Here is an 11643-nt window from a genome sequence, read left to right as displayed (position 1 = left end):
GAGCCCTCATTTCTTCCCACAAATAAACCCTGTGACCCTCCACCCTCTACTTAGAGAACCTGCCCTCAGGTAGTTCCGTTTATGACATACACACACTTAGCCCTGAGGCTGGACTGACAGACAGACCTGGCTGGTGGACTCCAGCCCAAGCCTGCCCACTGCTGGGGTGGGGGCCTCCGAGGGAGAGGACAGGGCCGGGTGGGGAGGAAGGCGGGGCCTGAGGCTGTGCGAGGCGAGTCGGTGTGTCCCCGGCTGGGACGGAAGTTGCACCACAAGTACAATTAGTTTCAGTTTTGTTTCTTTTTCAGGCACCCAGCAACAGAGGCCTCCAGGCCCCAGGCCCCCTCGCCATCCTAGAGGCCAAGATCTGCTCTGGCTAGGTAAGGGGTTGGGGGCGGCACAGCTGTAGGAAGGACTGAGCGGAGGGAGTAGGGGGAGGGGAGGGGATAGAGAGCACGAGAGGAGGAGGAGGAAGGGAGGGGAGCGCGGAGGGGAAGAGGCACCCGGAAGGCAGGAGGAGAGGGCAGGCAGAAAACTGCACCCGCCTCCCTCCCGCTCCGTGGCCACAGGTCCCCGCAAGAAAGTCCCCGTCCCACTCTCTGAGGTCTCCTCCCGGCCCCAGAAAAGGGGACATTCCACCAAGTCTGCCCAACAAGTAGGTCTCAGCCACTGTGCCAGGAGCTCAGGACTCCCTCCCTCCAGAGGTTTCTGGAATGCGTTCAGCAGGAAAAGCTAAAAGAACAGAACTCCAGGAGATAAGCCAAGGCCAAGTCGATCGGAGGGTGAGCCAGCAGCGGGAAGGGGGCCGGCCCTTCCCCTAGGCCTTTTTTCTGCCCGCTCCAGAATCTGCTTTAGAAACTGTTGGATGCAGGAAGTGGGGCCTTCACCACCCATGACACTGCCCCAGGTCTAGCAGAAGACAGGTGTGTGGCCAGGCAGGCGCGGTAGTTCATGCCTGTAATCCTAATGCTTTGGAGAGGCCAGAAGTTGGAGACCAGCCTGGGCAACATAGCAAGACCCCATCTCTACAAAAAGTGATAATTTTTTAAAAATGGCCTGGGTGCCTGGGCGTGGTGACTCACGCCTATAATCCCAGCACTTTGGGAGACCGAGGAGGGTGGATCACCTGAGGTCAGGAGTTCAAGACCAGCCTGGCCAATAGAGCAAAACTCTGTATCTACTAAACATACAAAAATTAGCCAGGCATGATGGTGCGCACCTGTAATCACAGCTACTTGGGAGGCTGAGACAGGAGAATCGCTTGAACCTGGCAGGTGGAGGTTGCAGTGAGCCAAGATCGCACAACTGCACTCCAGCCTGGGCAACAGAGTGAGACTCTGTCTCAAAAAAAAAAAAAAGGCTGGGCGTGGTGGCACATGCCTATACTCCCAACTACTCGAGAGACTTGAGTCTAGGAGTTTGAGGCTGCAGTGAACTATGATCGCGCCACTGCACTCCAGCCTGGGTGACAGAGGGTGACCCTATTGCTAAAAAGTAAAATAAAATAAAATAAAAAGAAGGCAGGTGTATGGGACTTGGAGGACTAAAGCCCCCTAAACTACTGCAAGATCCTATCCTAACTGGCAGGACCTAAGCATCTCTGCCCACTGGGATCCCCATCTGTGTCCTTACTGCCTGCCCCTCGCACCCTGGCACCCCATACAGCAGGACCCCGGTACCTGTGCACACAGGAGGGCTTGCACCACGTTTGCCACAAGGCCTGTGAACTGGGGACGCTGAGGATTCGATTGTTAGCTAAGGCCAGGGACTCCTGGTCTTGTCATTTCTCGCAGGTCTGATCCAACAAGTAGCATTGACATTTTTACGTTTGCTGGATGTACACACGGAAGTGGAGGAAGAGGAGGAGAGGGAGGAGGGCAGCTCCTTCGCTCAAGAGCAAGTGGCCTAAGTCCTCAGAAGACTAGAAGGAAGTTCCTGGCCATTCAGGTGAGACCTTAGGTTCCTTCCCGGCCATTCGGGTCAGCCCCTAGCCCTGGGGATCCCGTGGGGCTTGAGGACGGTGGAGGGGCGGGATAGAAGCTAGATGGTGAGCTGGTGAAGGTGCGTTCTCAACTCTGATCCTGATGCCTCTGCCTGCAGCATGGTTTCCCACGGGTCCTCGCCCTCCCTCCTAGAGGCCCTGAGCAGCGACTTTCTGGCCTGTAAAATCTGCCTGGAGCAGCTGCAGGCACCCAAGACACTGCCCTGCCTGCATACCTACTGCCAGGACTGCCTGGGCCAGCTGGCCGATGGCAGCCGCATCCGCTGCCCCGAGTGTCGCGAGACCGTGCCCGTGCCACCTGAGGGTGTGGCCGCCTTCAAGACCAACTTCTTCGTCAATGGGCTACTGGACCTGGTGAAGGCCCGAGCCTGTGGAGACCTGCGTGCCGGGAAGCCAGCCTGTGCCCTGTGTCCCCTGGTGGGTGGCACCAGCGCCGGGGGGCCGGCCACGGCCCGGTGCCTGGACTGTGCCGACGACTTGTGCCAGGCCTGTGCCGACGGGCACCGCTGCACCCGCCAGACCCACACCCACCGCGTGGTGGACCTGGTGGGCTACAGGGCGGGATGGTATGATGAGGAGGCCCGGGAGCGCCAGGCGGCCCAGTGTCCCCAGCACCCCGGGGAGGCACTGCGCTTCCTGTGCCAGCCCTGCTCGCAGTTGCTGTGCAGAGAGTGCCGCCTAGACCCCCACCTGGACCACCCCTGCCTACCTCTGGCCGAGGCTGTGCGTGCCCGGAGGCCGGGCCTGGAGGAGCTGCTGGCTGGTGTGGACAGTAACCTGGTGGAGCTGGAGGCGGCGCGGAGGGTGGAGAAGGAGGCGCTGGCCCGGCTGCGGGAGCAGGCGGCCCGGGTGGGGACACAGGTAGAGGAGGCGGCTGAGGGCGTCCTCCGGGCCCTGCTGGCCCAGAAGCAGGAGGTGCTGGGGCAGCTACGAGCCCACGTAGAGGCTGCTGAAGAGGCTGCTCGGGAGAGGCTGGCAGAGCTCGAGGGGCGTGAGCAGGTGGCCAGGGCGGCAGCCGCCTTCGCCCGCCGGGTACTCAGCCTGGGGCGAGAGGCTGAGATCCTCTCCCTGGAAGGGGCGATTGCGCAGCGGCTCCGGCAGCTGCAGGGCTCCCCCTGGGCACCGGGGCCGGCCCCCTGCCTGCTCCCACAGCTGGAGCTCCATCCTGGGCTGCTGGACAAGAACTGCCACCTGCTTCAGCTGTCCTTTGAGGAGCAGCAGCCCCAGAAGGATGGTGGGAAAGATGGAGCCGGTACCCAGGGAGGTGAGGAGAGCCAGAGCAGGAGAGAGCATGCGCCGAAGACGGAGAGACAGGGTGGGGTCCAACCCCAGGCCAGAGATGGAGCCCAGACCCCCAAAGAGGAAAAAGCCCAGACAACCCGAGAAGACGGAGTCCAGACTTTGGAGGAGGACAGGGCCCAGATACCCCACGAGGATGGAGGACCCCAGCCCCACAGGGGTGGCAGACCAAACAAGAAGAAAAAGTTCAAAGGCAGGCTCAAGTCAATTTCCCGAGAGCCCAGCCCAGCCCTGGGCCCGAACTTGGACGGCTCTGGCCTCCTCCCCAGACCCATTTTTTCCTGCAGTTTCCCCACGCGGATGCCTGGGGACAAGCGGTCCCCTCGGATCACTGGACTGTGTCCCTTTGGCCCCCGGGAGATCCTGGTGGCGGATGAGCAGAATCGGGCGCTGAAATGCTTCTCCCTCAACGGCGACTACAAGGGCACCGTGCCGGTCCCTGAGGGCTGCTCCCCTTGCAGCGTGGCTGCCCTGCAGAGCGCCGTGGCCTTCTCCGCTGGTGCACGGCTCTATCTCATCAGCCCCGACGGTGAGGTGCAGTGGCGCCGGGCCCTGAGCCTCTCCCAGGCCAGCCACGCGGTGGCGGCACTGCCAAGCGGGGACCGCGTGGCTGTCAGCGTGGCGGGCCACGTGGAGGTGTACAATATGGAAGGCAGCCTGGCCACCCGGTTCATTCCTGGGGGCAAGGCCAGTCGGGGCCTGCGGGCACTGGTGTTTCTGACCACCAGCCCCCAGGGGCATTTCGTGGGGTCGGATTGGCAGCAGAATAGCGTGGTAATCTGTGATGGGCTGGGCCAGGTGATTGGGGAGTACAAGGGGCCAGGCCTGCATGGCTGCCAGCCGGGCTCCGTGTCTGTGGATAAGAAGGGCTACATCTTCCTGACCCTTCGAGAAGTCAACAAGGTGGTGATCCTGGACCCAAAGGGGTCCCTCCTTGGAGACTTCCTGACAGCCTACCACGGCCTGGAAAAGCCCCGGGTTACCACCATGGTGGATGGCAGGTACCTGGTTGTGTCCCTCAGTAACGGGACCATCCATGTCTTTCGGGTCCGTTCTCCCGACAGTTAAAGGGGCTATGACTAGGGTGGGAGGGAGTGGGGAGGGAGAGGGCAGGAAGGAGGCAGAGCTGTCCATGGGAGGTGGCAGCCGAGGACATTTTCCTGAAGGGCAGGGGTTGGCAACTTCGCAACATGGAGTGCCAAGCTGCTAACCCGTCTTCTAGTGTGTGAGAATAGGGACCAAGGGTGGTGGCGTGACCGTAACTCTAAGAAGCAGAGGAGGTGGTGGTGGGTGGTGGGGGATGCTGGGGGTTCACCTGCCTCTCGCTTTTTGTGGGTGGCTGCTGCCACCACCACCGCTGCTATATAGTTTAGGTTTCTGAGGTTTGTGAGCCTGTCCTGATTTGCATTCTTCAAAACCATTCCTGATAGAGTAGCTGAGGGAGAGTCTTGGGGCAAATAAGGGCCCAGGGTGGGTCAGGCATGTGCATTGTGGAACAGAGCTGAGACCCTGGCCCCCTCGGACTGGCACAGGGTTCTACGGAGTCAGAGGAGGCCTGAGATTTCAAATGGGCAGTAAATGGCCTCTTCTGCCAGCCACAGGCAGGAAGCTCCTGTAACCACGGCATCCACTAGTGGCAGTACAGGGTGGGCTTACAGGAGGGCTGCAAGGGCAGACAGCAGCTGGGGCCAAAGAGGTGTTAAGCTGAAAGGCTGCGAAGAGAATAGGCTGCTGGAAAACCAAACCCAGCAGAATTAATGTCCAAAAATCCACGTTCTCCATCGCTTCTCAGCCTTTGGCTAAGATTAAATATTAAAAAATAAAAAATAAAAAAACAGACTCTGCCAGGCGCGGTGGCTCATGCCTATAATCCTAGCACTTTGGGAGGCTGTGGCAGCAGGATTGCTTGAGGCCAGGAGTTTGAGACCAGCCTGGGCAACATAGTGAGACCCCATCTCTACAAAAGATTAAAAATTAGCTGTGTGTAGTAGCATATGCCTGTCAACCTAGCTACTCAGGAGGCTGAGGTGGGAGGATCCCTTGAGCCCAGGAGTTTGAGGCTGCAGTAAGTTATGATCACACCGCTGCATTCCAGACCCTGTCTCAAACACACACACACACACACACACACACACACACACACACACACACACACAGAAACACACACAAACAGAAAAAGCAGGTTATCCATCACTTCTCAGCTAAGATCAAGTGTGAAAAAAAAAGAAAAAACAAGTTCTGAGTATCAGAGCCGGGGAGCCCTCCACGCAGCTGCAGAGCCAGTCCGAGGGAAGAGGTACACAGGATAGAAAAATCTCTAGGCTCCAACGCTTCTGTTTCGGTGCCTTTCCATTTCCCGGAGTCTGTGTGTTGCCTTCTCTTCATTTTCCAGCAAAATTCCTTTTGAGATGTGTTGGCCTTCACTCGGCTGAACTAGGGGGTGAAGGAAGTTGTCCTCTGTGGGCCGCTATTGCTGGGGAAACAGCTAAACCCTGCAGGCCAAGGGGAACTTGGGGGTGCCAGGAAAACCTGGAAAGTGCAGTAGGGCTGCAATGGATAGAGGCATCAAACCAGAAGCAAGGAACCTGTCAGAGGTGGGCTGTGACCACCGGACCTTTTCATAAGTGGTGGCAGTGGTGGAATTGAGGAGGCAAGTAGGCTTGGAGAATGTTTTTAGCCAGGGGGTGCTGAGAGATGGCAGAAGGGGGTCTTAAAGTGGGGACTGTGGACAGTGGGGTATCCGTGGGAAGCAGAGGGATTTTGGACAAGTCCAGATGGAACGCGCAGGGCATAGGTAGAGGGAAAAGAAAATCCCCTTCCGGGAGAACTATTTCTTGTTTATTGAAACAGTGGGGGACATCATCAAAGTCCGGGCGGACACATTCAATTACTTAAAAATTACAAAGGTTGGCACAGCAAAGAATAATGAAGATTATAAGAAAACCAAGGGCCAGGTGCAGTGGCTCATGCCTGTAATCCCAGCACTCTGGGAGGCTGGGGTGGGTGGATCACCCGAGGTCAGGAGTTCGAGACCAGCCTGGCCAACGTGGAGAAACCCTATCTCTACTAAAAATACAAAAATTAGCTAGGCATGGGAGCAAGTGCCTGTAATCCCAGCTACTTGGGAGGCTGAGGCAGGAGAATCATTTGAACCTAGGAAGCAGAGGTTGCAGTGAGCTGAGATCGCACCATTGCACTCTAGCCTGGGTAACAAGAATGAAACTCCGTCTCAAAAAAAAAAAAGAAGAAGAAAAAGAAGAAAGAGAGAGAGAGAAAGAAAGAAAGAAAACCAAGAAACTGGGAAAACCGTGTAGATTTGATTTGACGAGGATAAGCTTGGTCTGGGAGGATAAGCTTGATACATGCGGTAACTAGAACAGTATTTGGTCAAAGAATGACGTAAGTTCTGCACCGTGGAGGAAATGTATACAGGCAAGGATTAGTACAATGAAAAATAATAATAATTTTAAAAAGGAAAAAAAAGGCCCGATGCAGTGGCTCACGCCTGTAATCCCAGCACTTTGGGAGGCTGAGGTGGGTGGATCACCTGAGGTCGGGAGTTCGAGACCAGCCTGGCCACTACTATTTTAGTAGAGACGGTGAAACCCCGTCTCTACTAAAAATACAAAAATTAGCCAGGCGTGGTGGCACATGCCTGTAATCCCAGCTACTGGGGAGGCTGAGGCAGGAGAATCGCTTGAACGCGGGAGGCAGAGGTTGCGGTGAGCCGAGATCGCGCCGTTGCACTCCAGCCTGGGTGTCACGGTGAGACTCCATCTCAAAAAAATAAAAAATTAATAATTAAATGCACTTGCATTGGTCAAAAATAAATGTTAAAAATATTTTGTGGAGAAATAGACTCCTGGCACTATAAAAATGATGCTTCCTGGAGAATAATTTGGCAAGACTTTGCAAGAATGACAAAAATGATTGTAAGAATAGGTTGTCTCACTTTGGGGAATACATTCCGGGAATGTAATGTAAGAGAAAAACTATTTGCATACAGACATTTGGGGCTGCTCTCTATATTACAGTCAAGAACTGGAAACTGTTCAGCTGCGGGGTGACAGCTAACTAGATTGTGGTTTATTAGAGGAATGAGCCTTTATGTATGACAACTATGAAAACTATTGAGAAGAAATAGTTATGTGATACAGTCATAATCCTCAAAAATGGAGAATCAGGAATTATGATCAAATAGTGATAGTAACGAGGGAAACATCTGTCTGAATAATTACTGAGTAGAAATAGGTTTGAAATTTGTAAATAGTCATTGATATGGGAGATTGGGGTTTTTTGTTTTGTTTTTCGTTATTTTGTGCTATTATCCATACGTGTACCTTTCTACTTCAGTTTTTATTATCCCTTACATAACATACATGCTTGAATATTTGCTTCAAGGAAATACACCTTTGTAAGTGATACTCAATAACTACTGGGTTTGAGAATGAAGGTGTCAGAACAAATGAGATTGTCCTATGAGAGAAGGGGCAGGAGCCAGGGAGGAGGATCCCCGCTGGCTGGTTCTCAGCCAGGAGGCAGGGACATTGGGGCAAGGTGGCAGACCAAGGAACCGCTCTGGGAAGGTTTGCAAAGGTCAGGTCCCCCCTGCCAGGTGATCGAATTATCTTGGAGTGTCTGGAAGTTTTGTTGAGTTCACCAAATAACTCAGACCAACTGGAAACCAAGTGGTGTTTCTAGGACACCAACTAGAATAGGGATCAGCTACATGTGGGGGTGTCGGGGAGAGGGGGGCGCGGGGAACGGCGTCTGTCTTCATTGCAGCTCTGTCTGCAGAGCCAGCACTGTGATAGCTCATAGCGCATAGTAGGTGCTCAATGAATGTCTGTGAAGTGAATTAATATCTAGAAAGGGATGAGACAATGGTACAACTCTTTCCAAAGCTTTCCCACCTCCAAAACCTCGGCTTGTGGGGAATCTCCAGTAGGGGGCACTGTGGACATGGTTCAGCATCTGCCTCCCAAGGCTGGGCTCCGCGTCAAAAAAAAAACCAAAAAAAAAAACAAAGATAAGACTGGGCCAGGCACAATAGTCTCTCCTCTTATCTCAGCACTTTGCGTGGCCAAGGCTGGAGGATGGCTTGAGGCCAGGAGTTCAAGACCAGGCTGGGCAACATAGCAAGACCCCATCTCTACAAAAAAATTTTTAAATTAGCCAGAGGTAGTGGCGTGCACCCGTAGTCCCAACTGCTCGGGAGGCTGAGGTGGGAAATTGCTCAAGCCCAGGAGTTCAAGGCTGCAGTGAGCTCTGATTGTGCCACTGCACTCCAACCTGAGTGACAGAGCGAAACCTGGTTTCCTAAGGAAAAAAAAAAAAGAGGGAGCGATGAGATTGAGATGTCCCGCTTCTGTGCATGTGGAGGGGTAACCGGGAACTGTGTACTGTAGGGGATCACACACCTTGGGGTGGAAACAGCAGCTCTCCGGAGTTGCACGGGAGCCATGGGCAGCGGTCCTGCCTGGTGAAATGATTCTAGCCACGTGGCCCACCCAGGGGGCACAACAGGAATAGAGACCTTCAGAAATGAAGCGTCACCTGGCTGCAAGAAGATAGTCCCACAGGTGCCCTAGAGATGGGGACGCGAAGTGGCTTCTGAGGAAGCTGTAAGAATCCACAGGGCATTGTAAGATGGAGGGAAATACTAAGTTTTCTTCGTAAAGAGGTGAGGGGGTGGGAGCAGCAGAGGACACTGGAAAAATGAGAAACATGGATGGGAAGTGCTGCCTTGAGCATAATTTGGAGGTAAAATCTCCAACACTGTAATTGGGTGGCCTGGGGACCTGATAGAAAGCCCTGCTTAGGACTAAGGCAGAGTTCCTAGTTATATCGCAGATGCAAAGAGACCAGGAACACGCTTGTAATCCCAGCACTTAGGGAGCCTGAGGTGGGTGGATGACCTGAGGTGAGGAGTTCGAGATCAGCCCGGCCAACATGGTGAAACCCCATCTCTACTAAAAATACAAAAATTAGCCAGGTGTGGTGGTGCATGCCTGTAATCCCAGCTATTCGGGAGGCTGCGGTGGGAGAATCGCTTGAACCCAGGAGGCAGAGGTTGCAGTGAGCTGAGATCGTACCACTGCACTCCAGGCTGGGCAACAGAGTAAGACCCTGTCTCAAAAAGAAAAAAAAAAGAGAGAGAGAGAAAGAGAGCAATCGGGAACATCATGAAAGATACAGCAAAATGTTTCACCCCAGCCCACTGCACCACACCTGGGATTGTGACAATTAACTTGATAGATTGTTCCTTTTCCTGTTCGGAACTGACTAGGTTGTGCATGGATGGACCAGTGAAAAGAAAATCCTGTTTGGGTAGAGAGGAGGGAAGTAAAAAACCTCTTTTATATTCTTGGTGCCAAGAAATAGGAAGAGAATGAGGGAGCAGAGACCTGGGTTGAGTGCTGGCTCTGCACTAAACAGCTGTGTGATCTTGGTCTAGTTCCTTAACCTCTCTGAGCCTCAGTTTGTCCATCAGTAACATTGGATGATGACATCCACATGCCCACTTCACAGAGCTGCTGTGAGGACTGCATGAGAAATGTAGAGAAGTATTTTGGACACCATAAAGCTCAAATCCAAGGTATCGGTTAGGAAAAGGTTCGACTGACTTGTACCCACCTGATACCCCTCCATCAGCATAAGCGTGTATGAGGATGTTAGGTACATGTGTTGTGTGGTGAAAGCTCTGGAACACCGGAGTAGAGCTTCCTGCAAATCAGCTTCTCCTTTAGAGGAGACCATTTTGTTTTGCTTTCCAGCAGTTACTTGAAGAAACCATATCTGAAGTCACAACAGTGACTTCAGGAATAGAAGGGACCAACGACCAGCTTGCTGAAATGTAACGCCATTCCTAAAAGCCAGCTAAGAATCAGACCGCATTAGTTAAGGACCCATAACCGTAGACATTTAGAAAAAGTGAAAAATGGCAAGAGTAGCCCAATCTTTTGAGAGTCTAGAGAAAATATCATTTAGAAAGGGAGTAACTCTCCTTCTCTTATAGCCTTATTATTACGGTATCTATAAAGCAATGCCATATTCTAAATCTGCAGAAATAAAATTCTAAGGGGCGAAAGTCCAAGGCAGAAGTCAAAAGTTTTGCAAGGAAATTGATGAGGTTGGTGACCTGAGCTGGGCAGGGTTGGACAGTTAAGTGCCAAGATCAAGGTCTCCGATTATCTCTCCTTGAAAGGTAAGCAGAGAACTAGGGCTATCCCATAAATTAAGTGGGAGATTGGAAAGGGGTGCAGACTTCTGTACTGGGGAGAAAGTCTTGGATGAGCTGGGGTAAAGAACTGCCAGAGAGAGTACCCGGGGAGACGTTATTAGCAGGAGAAAGACCAAGTTCAGATGCAGACTTGGGAAAGTAGATAACTTGACAGGAGGAAGCGAAATTAGACTACCCAACTGGATTGTGAATGCAGTTTATGAAATGGATCAGGACAGGAGCCAAAATAGATTTTCTAGAAACGGCAGACTCCTGTGATTGGAGCAGTGTACAAAGTACAGCAACATCAGACACGATCTCACCTGAGGTGCTGGGTGAGAAATCTTAGGGACCAGGTAGAAGAGGGCCTGTGTATAAAGAGATTAGGAAGGAGGTTTGGGAGGGCAGTCTGACTTGTCTCCAGAGAAAGTTGGAACTGGTTGGCTTAGCGACCAAGAGATACTGGGTTGAAGATGAGGAATCAGGGCTTCGGTGCCTAGTGACTGAGCACCAGCCCAGCCCATTTCTCTACATTGCCATGGGGTAAACCCAGTGTGCTAATAAACTCTTCAATTCCTTTGGTTATGGATTTTGTATCTTTCCTGTGTTTCTTAATAAAGTTCTTTTGAAAAAAATGGGAAACTTTCTCAGATGGAAATTTTGTATCTTTCCTCTGTTTCTTAATAAAGTTCTTTTGAAAAATTGCAACCGTTTCTCAGAAGGGTTTATGGATACAGGGAAACTTTTTTTTGAGACAGTTTTGCTCTTGTCGGCCAGGCTGAAGTGCAGTGGCGCGATCTGGGCTCACTACAACCTCCACCTCCCAGGTTCAAGTGATTCTCCTGCCTTAACCTCTCAAGTAGCTGGGATTATAGGTGTGTGCCAACACGCCCAGTAATTTTTGTATTTTTGGTAGAGATGGGGTTTCACCATGTTGGCCGGGTTGGTCTCGAACTCCTGACCTCAGGTGATCTACCCGCCTCAGCCTCCCAAAGTGCTGGGATTTCAGGTGTGAGCCACCGTGCCCGGCTGGATACGGGGAGCCTTTAACACCCAGGCCCAGATAGTGAAGGAAATCAGGTCATCAACGCCACCCAGTGGAAGGTAGCTCCCAGGGTGG

At 52.8% G+C, this 11643-nt stretch overlaps 1 protein-coding gene across 2 annotated transcripts; it reads left to right on the top strand.

Annotated features, from left to right (window-relative positions):
• The first annotated feature begins 215 nt into the window (after window positions 1–215).
• Window positions 216–11231, top strand: TRIM56 (tripartite motif containing 56). 2 transcript variants are annotated; one of them, XM_037990447.2, is made up of 3 exons: window positions 216–380; window positions 1794–1947; window positions 2101–11231. In XM_037990447.2, exon 3 carries the CDS (start codon window positions 2102–2104, stop codon window positions 4367–4369), a length of 2268 nt encoding a protein of 755 aa, XP_037846375.2. In that variant the 5' UTR covers window positions 216–380; window positions 1794–1947; window position 2101; the 3' UTR covers window positions 4370–11231. The 2 variants fall into 2 exon arrangements, with proteins under 2 accessions (XP_037846375.2, XP_072868828.1); XM_073012727.1 differs by lacking the exon at window positions 216–380 and adding an exon at window positions 511–782.
• The last annotated feature ends 412 nt before the right edge of the window (window positions 11232–11643 follow it).

This window comes from Chlorocebus sabaeus, chromosome 28, assembly GCF_047675955.1.
Source record: "Chlorocebus sabaeus isolate Y175 chromosome 28, mChlSab1.0.hap1, whole genome shotgun sequence".
Taxonomy (NCBI): Eukaryota; Metazoa; Chordata; class Mammalia; order Primates; family Cercopithecidae; genus Chlorocebus; species Chlorocebus sabaeus.
Note: the sequence above shows the minus strand (reverse complement) of the source record. Positions and strands in the feature narration are given on the sequence as shown.